Source organism: Colobus angolensis, unplaced genomic scaffold (assembly GCF_000951035.1).
Source record: "Colobus angolensis palliatus isolate OR3802 unplaced genomic scaffold, Cang.pa_1.0 Scaffold131, whole genome shotgun sequence".
NCBI classification, from domain to species: Eukaryota; Metazoa; Chordata; class Mammalia; order Primates; family Cercopithecidae; genus Colobus; species Colobus angolensis.
In genome coordinates, this window is record NW_012114364.1 from 6,628,762 (window position 1) to 6,644,669 (window position 15,908).

The 15,908-nt window shown below is 34.9% G+C and overlaps 1 protein-coding gene across 2 annotated transcripts in view; it reads left to right on the forward strand.

Annotated features, from left to right (window-relative positions):
• Nucleotides 1–15,908, forward strand: part of TMTC2 (transmembrane and tetratricopeptide repeat containing 2) — a 460,161-nt gene that overhangs the window by 374,618 nt on the left and 69,635 nt on the right. For both annotated transcript variants that reach the window (XM_011934133.1, XM_011934134.1), the window contains exon 11: nucleotides 6,273–6,336. In XM_011934133.1, coding sequence (XP_011789523.1) covers nucleotides 6,273–6,336 — 64 coding nt within the window. The remainder of the gene's footprint in view (nucleotides 1–6,272; nucleotides 6,337–15,908) is intronic.

Below are 15,908 nucleotides of genomic sequence, written 5' to 3' on the forward strand. Positions count from 1 at the left end.
TTGTTGAATCAGTTATTCTATTAGAAACATTTTCTGTGAATGGATTTATTCAACTTTTCTGAAGAACTGGAAGCTGAAGATAACATGAAGATATTTGTTATTTGAGAGGAAATATAGAAGCGCTAATAACAAACTTTACATGGTTTACAGCATTCATAGGCTCTAGTGGAATGTGTGTGTGTGTGTGTGTGTGTGTGTTTAATCTACTTCTGCTTACAGGATAAGGGTTAAAAGTAGCATTTATTCAAACATCTTCTGTCTGCCTGACACTATACTTTGCATTTTATGTCTGTCACTCTCTTATTTCTAAGTTACATCTGTGAAGTAAACGTTAATAAACCTTCCCATCTTACAGATGAGCATACTGAGACTCAAAGTCAATACTCTTCTCTGTATTTACCATTGGTAAAGCAGGAGTTAAGGCTTAATGTAGTATGATATTGTTTTCACTGTGTTACATTGGCTCCCTCGTATTTTACACCTGACTGATGGCTTAGATGCTATGATTCTCGACTTTATTGATATAGAAAATAATTTACAGAATAACAAGATTGTCAAATGTGCAAATAAATGCTTAGTAGTCAGGTCTTTCCAATATTATTAAATTATACTTTTGTAATAAATTTTATAAAGTAGACAGGGCCATTGGAGAGAGAACTCCAACTTTGTATTCTCAAAGGGATATTACATTTTTAGAAGTATAATCATGCTATAGTCTCTGATGTGGGTCGCGCATGCAGCTGAGATGTGTGCACTTTCCTTTTTTCTAGGCCTAAGGTTGGAAACCGTCACTCTGCCCCAAAGGTAGTAAAAATAGCAAAACTCCACCATACCAACTGGTTCTAATTTCTTCCCTAATTTCCAGAGAGCAGAGTGAATATACAAGAAAGAATCATTATCTTTTAATTTTTATCTTCAAATCACACAATATTATGTAATCAACATATTGAAAACATAAAATTTACAAATGCTAACTTCTTCGTACATTCTACTGGAAGTCACATAAAATTTAAGTTCTTGAATGAGAAGAAAACAGAATCAAATTATTTTCACAAATCAGATTGTGTGTGTGTGTGTGTGTAGGTGTGTGTGTATCTTGGGGATGTATGTATATATTTCCAACGCCCTCTGAGCCATATATTTTCTTCCTTATCACTTCCAAACTTACCAAAACCACTAGAAAGTCACTGGATTTTCCAATTATTAGGTATATTTTACTTCCAATTTACAATCACGCGGTTCTTATTTCAACCATGTTGTAATGGACCATAGGGTCTTCAGAGCAAAGTGGGGTGGCAAATGAGGTTGAAGGTGGGCATCTGTTAACCCTGTTTCTTTCCAGTATAAATGTGCATGTGAGCACCTGGGGATGTTGTTAAAGTGCATGCTATGATTTAGTAAGTTGGGGTAGTACGTGTGATTTTACGCTTCTAATAAATCCCAGAATGAGCTTAGGATGTTGATTCTTGGACCACCACTACAAGCAAGTTGTATTCTGCTGTTTCTCTTTCACCCGTCTCAATTCCTTCTCCTCATCCAAATATTACACCTTGAACATAAGTGGTAATTTACTACATGTGAATATAACAGTTGACATTGCCAATACACAATACCCTCTCTTTTAATTTTTTCCACTACACATCATTATATAATCTTTCTAGATACAGGTTTACCTCTGCCCTTTGCAGCCCCTGAACAGTTTGAGGCTGTGAAAGAATAGCCTTAAACTGTCATGGGGCATCAAGGAATTTCTCAGAGGGACCTTTTTAAAAATTATATTGTCAGCATAGTTTTTTTCCTCTTATTGCTACTTTTTTTCTTTACCACTCTAGTCTTTTCATTTAGAATTCAGGTGAAGATACTTACAGGTCGTGAAGCCATTTTTGGTATCTTGACAGAGAAGTTTTCATCTAAGAAGGCTTAATAGTCATAAACAATTTATTGTACAAGTTTCATTGCAAGGATCTTTTCTGCTCCATTGTTTTTATGTATGTATGACTCTGGTTTCACTATTTTAAGATCTTCTGTACATTTTTATGTCTTCGATTATTTCAATTCTACTTCTGTTCCTACTGTATAACATATCAACTAGAATTAAAATTTAGTGCTGCTTTGAGTAACTCAGAACCAAGCATCAGCGCCTGGCAAGAATCCAGGAAAACCCAGCTATTTTCCTCTGTTTTTATGTTACATGAACAACAATCTCCAGTTAAAAAAAAAAAAAAAAAAAAAGCTCATAAGCTATTCTTGAAAATAACTACCAAGACTTTACTGAAATATTATCTTTTGTATGTATCAGTAGTTTTTAGATTAATTTTTAATTCACATTGGCAATTCATAACTATTAATAATTGTAGTTAAAGAGAGTTTTACTTCTAAATGCCACTAGAGTTTTTATTATTTATATTTCCAAAGAAGACATTTTAAATTTAGCGATTTTATAATTTGCACAGAATACATAAAAATGTGGGTAATTGTAAGTGGTTCTTTTAATCAGATTCACTTCAGACATTTCATAGGGTATATTAAGTTGTTATTCCATTACATTATTGATTCCCAAATTTCTCTTATACATCTTTCTTTATAAGACTATTGGGCCACAAACGTGTTCCAAAGTATACTTTTCTAAAATAACACCAGAGAGTGGAATTAAATATAAGAAATATGTATATTTAACAGATGCAGATTTTATAGTCTCATGTACAAAAATGGAATTTTGCAGTACACAAATGATGAAATGTGTTTGTGAGTTTTGTTATTGTCTGTTTGCTTTCGATCTGAGACTGTATTTTTACTGATGGCAAAAAGCAAAACCAACCAACAGAACAAAAAACCCTGAACCTAAAGACTTAAAATATAATCAACTCACTCCAGTGATTTCTTGGAAATTCAGGGTTTACTTCCTAGTCCAGTTCACAAATGCTATGTGGACTTTTTCTTCTTCCTTACCTTTCCTGGCTCTGAGAGACCAGAGGTAATGTGAAGAGTGAGAGGGCCCAACAGCTATGATAGGTAGGAGTTGGTAATGAGAAAGGAGCCTCCATTTGAGTCTCCAGTTATTGTCTATTGTTGGCATAGGGATTAAATCTTTAATGCTCTAGATAGGTCACATAACAATGTTGACTCCTAGGGTGGCATGTTAAATGGAGCAAGTTGCCCATCTGGATCCGTTGTGGATTCCTGGTATGAATGATTTTTCCTTCTCACCACCTTATTTCTGGCTTTGTAAAGTATGTTTTTGTCCGAATGCAAAGTTGTTTACATCTGGCCTGCAAGATTTCTTGCAGAGCCACTGCTTTCCTCTTCACCCACCTGCAAAGCCTTCTCTTAATACTTGGACACTTGGGAAAAGTTTCCACTATATCTAATTGTGAGCTTTTAAAAATGAGATATTTCAGGAAGTAAGAAAGTAAATATCTGGCACTGTTTTTGCATTATCATCATCTTTAAAATGTGGTAAATAATAATAATTGCTTCATGGTGGTATTGTAACTGGTAAATGAAATAATCAATTCCTGGACAGAGGATTTAGAAATTTTCTGTCCCAGAAAAGAAATAGGGAAGGAAGAAAGGATACGAGTATGCAGGAAGTGTTATTTTTTCATCTGCTTTAATAGTCTTGGGAACCTGAGTCCTGCGATCAGTCCCTAACAATCTTATCGTTGAAGTTCTTGACGATATTTAGTAGAATCTCCAAGCAACTGGCAGAATACTGCTAAATCTTTACTTTTTCAAATATTGATTAATGATTCCATCATCTCTACGATTAAGATTTATTAAGTACTCCCAGGATGCTCTGTGCAGAGCCGTGTATGAAATACAGCAAACACTGTAAAATGGACATTGAACACTTCCTCATGAGTTATTCTCTTTTGTCTAGAGAATAAAATGAGGATATAAATGAACATTCCGTGGATGCAACTGAACTATTCTTTTCCCTACAGTTTTCCATGTTCTGCCATAAATGCATGCTGATTAGTAGTTTGTAAAGACTATTTCATATTAGAAGCAAGGTCCTAGAGTAAAAATTAATTTGCATAGTTGTATGACATATATAATAAATCCTAGTGGGTTTTTTTCCCCACCTCATCAGAATTTCATCAATTCTACTTCTAGCTTAAGAAATTAAGTTTTCTAACCTAGATATTTCCTTTGAGAACTAAAGCACCGAATAATATGAAGACTTTAAAAACTAATAACCATTTTTGGGGGGCAGTAAAACCTTTTAAAAATTGAGTTTATTATTATTTTCAAGGCATTTTATCTGATGGATTCCCCAGTTTCTCTTTTGATCCTTATCTACCTCATGATTAAATGTCCATAAAGATGAATATTAATGGTAGCTATATTTTCCATGTTGGGCATCTGTCGGTTGATCTCACTTCAAAGGAACTGAGTTCTTTGTAGTATTAAGTTGCTCCAATTTCCTACCTGCATGCCTTTTATTTTCCTCTGGAGAAAACCTTTCCAGGGCATGACCTAATGAATTCTGGTTCAGATTTCCAAATGAGTCTGTACCAAATTGATTCTATAATTTGGTGGAGGGAACCTTTATTAAATACCCTAGTGAGGGAATTTTTACTGTTTCATACCAAACTAAAGTACTTCTCTTGACATATTGAAATTGAGCCTTAACATTTATGAGAATATAAATTGCAACAGCACATTGTAACATGTCATGGGTCCAGTAGAGCCTTAGGTCAAGGGTTTTTACTTTCTTTAAAACCTCTATTAAAAAATAGCAGTGTTTTTAATTATTTTTCATTTAAAAATTAGAAAAACATGTCCTACTCTCCAGAGAGATGTTATCTTCAGTTATTTCCATAATTTATATGGTTGCATGGGGTATGTTTTTATAGTTTGTATTTGGCTTGACCAAGTGCAAATTCACTTTTATAGATAAGGCTAGTTAACCTTCTCTTTTAAAACTTGAATATGTTTTTCTAATTGAGAAAGTAAATTTTTGTGTTCTCTTCATCCTTGTCCCGTCATCTTCTTGTCTCAATAGCTTCTTTATATCACAGCTTCAAGAGAACACCACTCCATTTTAACTACAGGACCCCCAGCCATTTACTATCATTGTCACATCATAGATATGCTATATACAACATCTGAAATTGAATTTGGCATTTTCCTGTAGCATTTTTTCTGTACCCTTCAAATATTGTCACCAGATTCCAACTCAACCTCCACAAGCTTCTTAGATCTTATTTCCTGCCATCTTAGAAGGTCTTCTGAAGCAGCATGGTATGATCAAAAAATATATTGTATATTAAAGAACGACTGGCTGCACTTCCTTAGAGCCCTGCTTCTGGTTGATGAGTTGGGTGAACCTAGGTCTTTTCTGTGAATCACAGGAATAGACAGTGAATAAATCTATCTGTAAATTTCAGTGCACATTTTATTTGTACAAGTCAGTTGCGCTACTTACAGGATTTGGCTGTGAGCAATAGAAACTGACTGTAGCTATTTGAAGGCTGTGGGAGCTACAGAACTCACTGTAGGCTGGAAGGCTTAAATTGGCAGGACACAAGGTAGCCTCAGTGGCCCAGAAGTGAGATATACAAAAGCGGTTCTTTCCAGGAAGAGTCTGGCTAGTAAATAGTCCCATTGCTTCTACGATTGCAAGTGAGTTCTGGCCGTCCTTTCATCTTTCTGTCACTTAGGAATGAAAGTTCTAAGTAACGAGAACATCCATTTAGCTGAGGTTAAGTCATGTGCTGACCCTCGTGTCCGAAGTCCAAGGGGAGACATAATCTGGCCTTTTTATTTTTTTCTGTTAACTACACACCGTGAAAAGTTCCCTCCATACTGGAAAGAAAGTATCTTTCTAGACAGATGTAGAATTTTGAAAGTCCTGCAGATCTTTACTGTTCTCATAAAACAAAAGCAGTAATTACTAATTTTGACAATTTATTTTTAAAATTGAGATTTTTCTGGGGTCTCATGTTGATGCTGGAGAACCCCACCACTCTAATATATGACCTAGTTTTGCATGGAAAAGTAGGATAACTTTTCTAATTCCTAATATGTAAATGTGAAATAACAACACCCACTGAATAGGATTATGTTAAGATACTATTTATAATGCCTTAAATACAATAACAAGTGCAATGCAAACCCTCAATTTTTAAGTCTTTTTCTGCTTGGGCAATTTATTGTTTGGTGTGACCAGAATTTTTTTTTTAAATTAACATTATTTTGCTGCACAGTGATCCTAATTGTAATTCTAAAATAAATGATATAGTTTTATTTTATTATTTCTTTTACAGACAGGCTAGCCTCAATGAAGCAGCCGAGAAGTATTACGATCTGGCAGCCAGGCTGAGGCCTAATGTAAGTACTTTCCTAATGAGAAACACTTTGAGAGGGATAGACTCAAAGCATGTGACAGGTGTAAGACATAGAAGCGTGTTTTGTTTTTTTTTCTTTCTTTCTTTCTTTCTTCCTGTCTCTCTCGATCTCTTATTTTGGATACCTACTAAACAGCTTAATTCAACAGTAAAATCTGCCAGCCTCAAGCTTCTTTTTCTAGAGTTAGATTTGCTGTCTTCTAGCCTGTGTAAAGCAACATAAGATTTTTATCACTTAAACATAGGCTTTAGCACTACTAAATACTTTGTATTTGCATAATTTTTAAAATCAATTCCTTGAAGGTTTTTTTGGCTGTGGCATTAAATACCTATTATTTTTTGATTCTCATATAGAGTCAGACCTCAAGCTGCATGCCTCTTTTCTATTCTACAGCCCTCATTTCTAATAACTGTGCTTTTCAACTTCATCAAGAATGCGTTTATTACAATTTTTCTCTGGGTAATGATGCTTCCATAAAGAAAGATGGATGTGAATTAGATCTCTTCTATTGAAATAGAGTAACCATTTATGAGAAAATAAGAACTGGTTTTGTCTTGGTCTTCTAAGCACATTTTATTTGCAACACATCTCTGAACTCCAACACATTGTGCTTTTATTTTCATGTACCTTCTGCATCTCTCGCCAATACTAAAATCTTCTACCCTGTTCTTCACATCAAGACCATCTATTGGGAAATGCAATTTTGAAACAGTAGTGAAAGTGCACATGTGATGTGAGTGCAAATAATGGGATCAGTCTCATTTCTTTATAGTAACTCATCCATTGGGCAAGCATTCTTCATCTATAGAGTTCCTGCTTTGTGGTAGGATACAGAGATTTCGTATCCTAAAGGACCACACAGTGTAGCAGACAAGACTGAACACAATCATCTAATTCAAATACAGTGTGGTGATTCTTATACAGAGGTGTATACAGTCCTCCGGGAGCACAAAAGAGGAGGATGAATGCTCTCTGAAAGAGACCTATGTGGGAGGTAGCTATTTTTCTTTTCAGGAGATTCATCCACTTACAACATTAGCCCTGAATCTCAATGCCTCCGAGTTTTATTTGTAGGGGCAAAAAAGTATCTTTATCTTGAGCACCCTAAGGCTCATGGCTGAGACCCCAAACAAAAGACAGATTTAACAATAGAAAAGCATACAGATTTATTTAATATACATTTTACCTGATATGGGAGCCTTCAGAAATGATGACTCAGGAAATTATTTTTTATAGACATCATGCAGAAGTCTGATTAGAAGACAAAAGGTTATGATCTCATGGTAATAAATTGGGAAGAACTTAGAAAGTCCTGTTTGTTCTTCTTCTTTTTTTCCCTGTGTATTCAGAGACAAGGTGTTAATGAGGGTCTTATCACCTACTACCTTGGAGAAGGGAGGGAGAAGGTCATAGAGTGACCTTCCTTCTTCTGCAGTTTTGTTTTTTTTTCAGCTTAAAATACTCTGTATTGTAAGGAACCATGCTTTGGGTGGCTGTTCTGAACCCTATCACATTAACTATGAGATGTTTCAAGAATTGATAAGCAGTTTGCAACAGAAGAAAATCACTTAATAATCATATGGTGAGAACAATGACAGCTAAAATTTATTGTGCACTTGCTATTGTGTGCCAAACACTCTGCTAAGTACTTCATTCATTTCTCACAACAACCCACAGATACCTTTGTGATCCCTATTCTCTGGAAGGGCTGAGAATTTAATAACTCACCCACTGTCAAAACTAAATGGAATCACACTGTAACCCGGGCCACGGAATGCATAACAGAAAGCTTGATGGAAAAAAAAAAAAAAAATGCAGCCATATCTTAGAGAGGAAAAGCAAGCCAGAAATTAGGAACACTTAAATAATGATAGTCATTTTATTTATTTATTCAGTAATGTTTACAGAGTACCAGGTATTACTTTAGGCAGTGGCTATACAGCAGTGAACAAAATGGTTAGGAGCTCACAATCTAGTCTGAGGAGAAGGAGCTAGTGTATCAAACAGTGAGAAGTGCTTTGGAGAAAGCTGGAGCGGCACAAGTGAGTTAAGAGTTGTGGCAGGGAAGCGGGTGGCGTGCACTACGCACAGTTTGGTAAATGCCCTAGTCGGGCAGCTTTGTGCAGTATTTCTAGGAAAAGGGTTGAATTTGAAGTCTTATTATTACAACTTCATTAAAGGCAGAGATCAGAGTTTTTGTTTTTCTTTTTTTTTATTGCCTTCGCGTTAATAAGATGCTATGAATGTACATAATGCATGATAGGTAAATGCAACTGTTTTTTGAGTACTAGTCACTTGAGTGTCATGTTGATTTTTGGTCAAGTGGTTGGTCAAATGACCATCTTCAACATGTTATAATGAATTAGTGAGAGAAGAGCTACCTGAGCTATCTGACCTGGACTAAAAAATGAAAGACACTCGAATATTACAAGATTTGAGTCTGATTTGTGAAATGGTGAATTTTAAAAGACTAAACAAAGCATAAAATCAATATTTAATCTCCAATTCAAAACCATTTTTTGCTGAACCCTCAAAATGTTTCTTCATAAACCCGCTGCAGACTGCTTTTCAGAATATGTTTATTCAAATGATACTTTCCCTATCTGGCAACAATACTTTTAAAATGGATGGGATAGAATAAAATGTTCACATTTAACAGTGAATAAATGATGTTACAATTGATGGATCAACAGATAATGATTTTTTCCTAATCTGTTTTCAGAATTGTGTTTTGACTTACAGTATGTGGTCTAGGTGAGTAAAACACCACAGCACAGAGGAAGCAGTGACAAAATACAAACCATGGCAGTAATATAAATTTCTCTTATCCAAGTACTAACCAGGACCAACCCTGCTTAGCTTCCAAGATCAGACAAGATAGTAATATAAATTTCTGTTCTGAAATGAAGAGACCTTTTTGAACAATAACCCGTGTAATGATTTATTAGCAATGACACATCTGATCTGAATTAAAACATTCATTTAACATTTATCTTGTTCATATCTGTTTATTACCTTTGTTCATAAAAAACATTCTTTGTTATTTCTCTGCTTTTAACTTAATAAATCTGGTACCTGCCTATATGATCGCATAACTAACAGACTTCAACTCCAGTCTATTTAAATAGTTCCATTGTCTTTTCTAGTTTTCTCCCCTACACAGTAATCTAATCTTACTCCTACTTGCTTCTAAACATTTTCTTCTAAAGCATCTTCTTCTATTTTTTAAGTACCCCTAAGAGGGTAAAAATCAGTAGCTGTATGTGAGAGACTCTGTGAATGTTTCACCAATGTTCATGTCAGATCACTATTATACAAAGTAAAGTATGAAGCTGCAACCTCTGTTACAGTCATATTAAAAAGCTTGCTGTCTGTGGGATATTCTTTCTTAATAAAATACCTATTCCATTTCTTCAATATGTCCCATGATGAATTTCTTTATTTTTTTTCTATGATATGAAAGCCATATTTTCCACATAATTTACTTTGAAATTGTTAATTGTATTTTTGTATCATTTTTACATACAAAGAATTCCAGTGGTCAAATACTAAAATAATGAAAGATGTCTAAATTAGCAGGCACAAAATAAGTTTTAGATTCTGATATTGTCTCTTTATCAGAGATGTTTAATAACTTGTCGTTTACCAGACTACCTAGTTAGAGAAGTCTGTTTATTACAAAATGACACCATTACCATTTTAATTTTTTTAACTTGATTTTTGGAGCTGATTGTCCTAAAATTAAACCTTATAATACATTAAAACATGTTTCTATAATAGGAAAACTCCTTACTGAAATTGCCATTTTAAGTTTTTTTTAGTTTTAATTTTTTTGTTTTGTTTTGTTTTAAATAAATTGACCTTTCTTTGGAGGTTACTTTAAATAGACAACAGTCTTCTCTGTCTTCTCTCTCACTAATGGGCTTCAAAAAAATGCTGACTCTCAAAGACTAGAGGGATATTAAATGAAACTGCTTTGTTCTTCCTGTAGGAATTAAGCCAAATTCTGCATTAACTTATGGATTTTTAAAAAATGGTTAATGTGAAGAATGGGAAATTTGCATAGTACAAAGTCACCTGCTTTTACTTGGCTTTTTGTAAACTCTAGAGTTAGAAGAGAGTCATTACCAATGATAGGTCTGTACATCTTATATTGTAGGGGATGTAATTGTTTTTAGTATGAATTTATTCAACTTACTTTTTATCAAGTTCCAGCTTTATATAAGACTGTGCTAAATGCAGTAGGGTTTGAAAGTTATGAAATGTTAACCTTGTCCTTAAGAAATGTACAATCTAATGTGGGGAGGGAGTGAAGGAGAGGACACGGGAATCCCAGTCCTCAAACATCAGGGCAGTAAATAATAGCATCTAATAAATGCTTTGTGAGACATATGAGCTAGGTGTAAGCAAAGCGCACAGGAGAGAGAAATGACGTTCAGCTGGATTGAGCTGAAGAGACACTGAATCACAGTTGACAAGCTAAGAGAAACTTGGAATGATAGGATGCCTATAAGTAAGGATTTTAGCAATAACAAGGAGAGAGTTCTGGCAGGGAGAACTATGCACATGAACTAGGGCAAGAGGCAGGGTACAGAGAGGAAGGGTATAGGGGAAGATAGAAATGAAAACTACCGTAAAACTAGATGAAAGGTAGTGGATACCATAATAAAAATGTGGCGTTTGTATTTTAAAATGTTATTAAGCAAAGTGACATAATGAAAAGAGTAATTTAGGTTGGCCATTTATATGATGAAATGAAAAATGTCGATTGTGTTTGAGGAAATAGAGTTGGGAGATACAGCCTTGGGAAAACTAAATAAAAAGTCATGGTAATAGTATAGGCATAAGGTGGTGAAACTAAAGTACAGAAATGGAGAGGAATGGAAAAGAACATAAAGATAAATTAAGTAATAGATTATTTCAAAAGACGTGAATAAGATAATTAGTTGGCCACCATATATGTTCCAAAATTTTGATTTTAGGTAACCTGGAAGAAAAGAAATGCCACAAATATAAAAATTGTAATCAGAGGGCTTTCTTTATTCTAAGAACAAAATGTTTAGACTGAGCACATTCTGAGTGAGAGAATTTGCTTACTCTCATTTTCTCATGGGACATTCCTATCAAGGAAGGAGTTAGAAGGCCATAGTTAGGGATAGAGACTTGGGAGTCATTTGCAAACAAAGGGAATGGTACCAAATAAGTGGGTAGCATCACCAAAGGAGGGAATATACAAAAGAGAAGAGAGTCAGTTTCAGACATTTGGGAATTTCGACATTTCAAATTTAGAATGAGGAAGGCAGCCAAGACAGTGACAGGGCATAGAAAGCAAAGTTGATGAGCAGGGACACTGCTGCAAAAAGGTAAAGAAAAGCAAGGACAGAGCAAGTCCTTCAACTTCCGAGAGTAAGCATCTTTGTGCCCTTTGGGAGTGCAGTTTCACATAAGTGATGTGAGCAGTTGAGGAAATGGAGAATTGGAAGCGGGTGGTGTAAGACTTATTCGTAATGATGTTTGGAAATAAATATTAAATTTGAATATTACCAATTAAAGATAGATGTTGAGATGTATGTGTCTCTGTGTTAAATAGGATACTAAAAACGTGTGTATGCACGTGAATATGAGACTGAAAATGTGTCCAAGGTGAAGGGAGCGCAAAGGAAATATCAGAGATATTTAAGGATTGCTTCCTCCCCAGTGACTGAGGAAGAAAAAGGACACTGTGAAGATACAGAGGGAAAAACACAACTAGAAATAGAGGGGAGCTAACTTTAGGTAGTAAATTATTTCGGTTATGCTCATTTGATTATCTGCTAATCCTGTGGGGGAAGAAAGGATAGAATTTTATGTTAAAGACTCTTGGGCAACTGCATGTTCTGAGGAACACAGTACGTAATATTTGACGCAGGTCTGTACTATCTACATGGAATAAGTAACTACCAGTGAGGACACATTTCACTGGTAGATTACTTCTAGTTTTGACTCAGCTCTCTGATTTATATGCTAACTGTTGTGTTTGCATTTTGCATTTCTAATATGTAGAATATTTTATAAATATCCCATGTGTATTTAGTATATATGCATTAAAAGGAGAATGTCTTTCAAGGATTATATTGTCGATAGTGAACTTCATATATGCATTATACCTTTCCCAGGTACTTAGAAAATAAATTATTTCAGAACATTATTATAAAATCAAAACGAGTGTTATCCATTTGGGCTCTTTAGCAATGATTATATGTCAAAAGATTAAACTGAGAAACATGGGAAGAGAAGATTCAAATAAATGAACTTATCAACAAAATGCAGCTGTGTTACAAGGTAGTCCACGTATTCTGTAATGTATTACTTTCAATTTGACTATCATTTTTATGGTGAATATGGTGGTAGGGGATTGACTGTGGAGTGGAAATAACCACTAAGACTGAGCTCTGGGGAAACAGATTAATGATTTAATTGAGCTATTATTAATTGAAAGGATATAACATTTCCCACCTATATATGTATATTCTAATGGGAAAGATATTCTTCAACCCTAATTAGAACAAAGAAAACGTAAAACCAAGTTTAATGGGACAGATTCAGATTTTACCATGTAAAGGATTGTTATGTTGTTGGAAAAAAATGACAAGGTTAATAATAATATGTCTGGGAGGCAGTTAAACCACATTTCTGCTTGTAAATGGGGGAGGAACCATATGGCCTCTCCCAAAATTTTCCACAAGCTTCTGTGATGTGGGAATGCTACATACCCTGTGTCTCTTGACTTTTACGCATTGATTTTATGTGGATCCCAGAATCACCAGATTGACTTTATGAGTAAAATGTGTTTTAATACTGCACATATATATTTCACTTTGACTAATTTTTTCAGTTACAAATATATCCATGTATTTTATTTTTTTATTTATTATTCATTTTTCCATAAGTTGGGGTACAGGTGGTATTTGGTTACATGAGTACTTTAATGGTGATTTGTGAGATTTTGGTACACCCATCACCCGAGCAGTATACACTGCACCATATCTGTAGTCTTTAATCCCTCGCCCCCCTCCCACTCTTCCCCCCAAGTCCCCAAGGTCCACTGTGTCATTCTTATGCCTTTGCGTCCTCATTACTTAGCTCTCACATATCATTGAGAACATATGATGTTTGGTTTTCCATTCCTGAATTACTTCACTTGGAATAATAGTCTCCAGTCTCATCCAGGTCACTGTAAATGCTGTTAATTCATTTGTTTTTATGGCTGTGTAGTATTCCATCATATACATATACCACAGTTTCTTTATGCACTCATTGATTGATGAGCATTTGGGTTGGTTCTAAAATTTTGCTTTTGTGAATTGTGCCGCTATAAATATACATGTGCAAGTATCTTTTTCATATAATGACTTATTTTCCTCTGGGTAGATACCCAGTGGTGGGATTGCTGGATCAAGTGGTAGTTATACTTTTAGTTCTTTAAGGACTCTTCACACTGCTTTCCTTAGTAGTTGTACTAGTTTACATTGCACCAGCAGTGTAGAAGTTTTCCCTGTTCATCACATCCATGCCAACATCTACTATATTTTGATTTCTTGATTATGGCCATTCTTGCAGGAGTAAGGTGGTTTTGCAGTATGGATATGATTTGCATCTCCCTGATCATTAGTGAACTTGAGCGTTTTTTCATATGTTTGTTGGCCATTTGTATATCTTCTTTTGAGAATTGTCTATTCGTGTCCTTAGCCCATTTTTTGATTGGATTGTTTTTTTCTTACCGATTTGAGTTTGTTGTAGATTCTGGATATTAGTCGTTGGTGAAATGTATAGATTGTGCAGATTTTCTCCCACTCTATGGGTCATCTGTTAACTCTGCGGACTGCTCCTTTTGCTGTGCAGAAAAAGCTCTTAGTTTAATTAGGTCCCAGCTATTTATTTTTATTGCATTTGCTTTTGGCTTCTTGGACATGAAATCCTTGCCTAGAAGGGTTTTGTTTTGTTTATTTTTTTTATATTATCTTTTAGGACTTTTACAGTTTCAAGTCTTAGGTTTAAGTCCTTAATCCATCTTGAGTAGTAGGTGAAAGATGAGGATCCAGTTTCATTCTCCCACATGTGGCTAGCCAATTATCCCAGCACCATTTGTTGAAAAGGGTGTCCTTTCCCCACTTTATGTTTTTGTTTGCTTTGTCAAAGATGAATTGGCTGTGTTTGAGTTTATTTCTGGGTTCTCTATTCTGTGCCATTGGTCTATGTGCCTACTTTTATACCAGTACCAGGCTGTTTTGGTGTCTATGACCTTAGAATATAGTTTGAAATCAGGTAGTATGATGTCTCCAGTTTGTTCTTTTTGCTTAGTCTTGCTTTGGCTATACAAGCTCTTTTTTGGTTCCCTATGAATTTTAGAATTGATTTTTCTAATTCTGTGAAGAATGATGGTGGTATTTTGATGGGGATTGCACTGAATTTTTTTATTGCTTTTGGTGGTATGGTCATTTTCTCGCTATTGACTCTACCCATCCATGAGCATGGAATGTGTTTCCATTTGTTTGTGCCATCTGTGATTTCTTTCAGCAGTGTTTTGTAGTTTTCCTCTAGAGGTCTTTTAACTCTTTGGTTAGATGTATTCCTAAGTTATTTTATTTTATTTTATTTTATTTTATTTATTTATTCAGTAATGTTTACAGAGTACCAGGTATTACTTTAGGCAGTGGCTATACAGCAGTGAACAAAATGGTTAGGAGCTCACAATCTAGTCTGAGGAGAAGGAGCTAGTGTATCAAACAGTGAGAAGTGCTTTGGAGAAAGCTGGAGCGGCACAAGTGAGTTAAGAGTTGTGGCAGGGAAGCGGGTGGCGTGCACTACGCACAGTTTGGTAAATGCCCTAGTCGGGCAGCTTTGTGCAGTATTTCTAGGAAAAGGGTTGAATTTGAAGTCTTATTATTACAACTTCATTAAAGGCAGAGATCAGAGTTTTTGTTTTTCTTTTTTTTTATTGCCTTCGCGTTAATAAGATGCTATGAATGTACATAATGCATGATAGGTAAATGCAACTGTTTTTTGAGTACTAGTCACTTGAGTGTCATGTTGATTTTTGGTCAAGTGGTTGGTCAAATGACCATCTTCAACATGTTATAATGAATTAGTGAGAGAAGAGCTACCTGAGCTATCTGACCTGGACTAAAAAATGAAAGACACTCGAATATTACAAGATTTGAGTCTGATTTGTGAAATGGTGAATTTTAAAAGACTAAACAAAGCATAAAATCAATATTTAATCTCCAATTCAAAACCATTTTTTGCTGAACCCTCAAAATGTTTCTTCATAAACCCGCTGCAGACTGCTTTTCAGAATATGTTTATTCAAATGATACTTTCCCTATCTGGCAACAATACTTTTAAAATGGATGGGATAGAATAAAATGTTCACATTTAACAGTGAATAAATGATGTTACAATTGATGGATCAACAGATATGATTTTTTCCTAATCTGTTTTCAGAATTGTGTTTTGACTTACAGTATGTGGTCTAGGTGAGTAAAACACCACAGCACAGAGGAAGCAGTGACAAA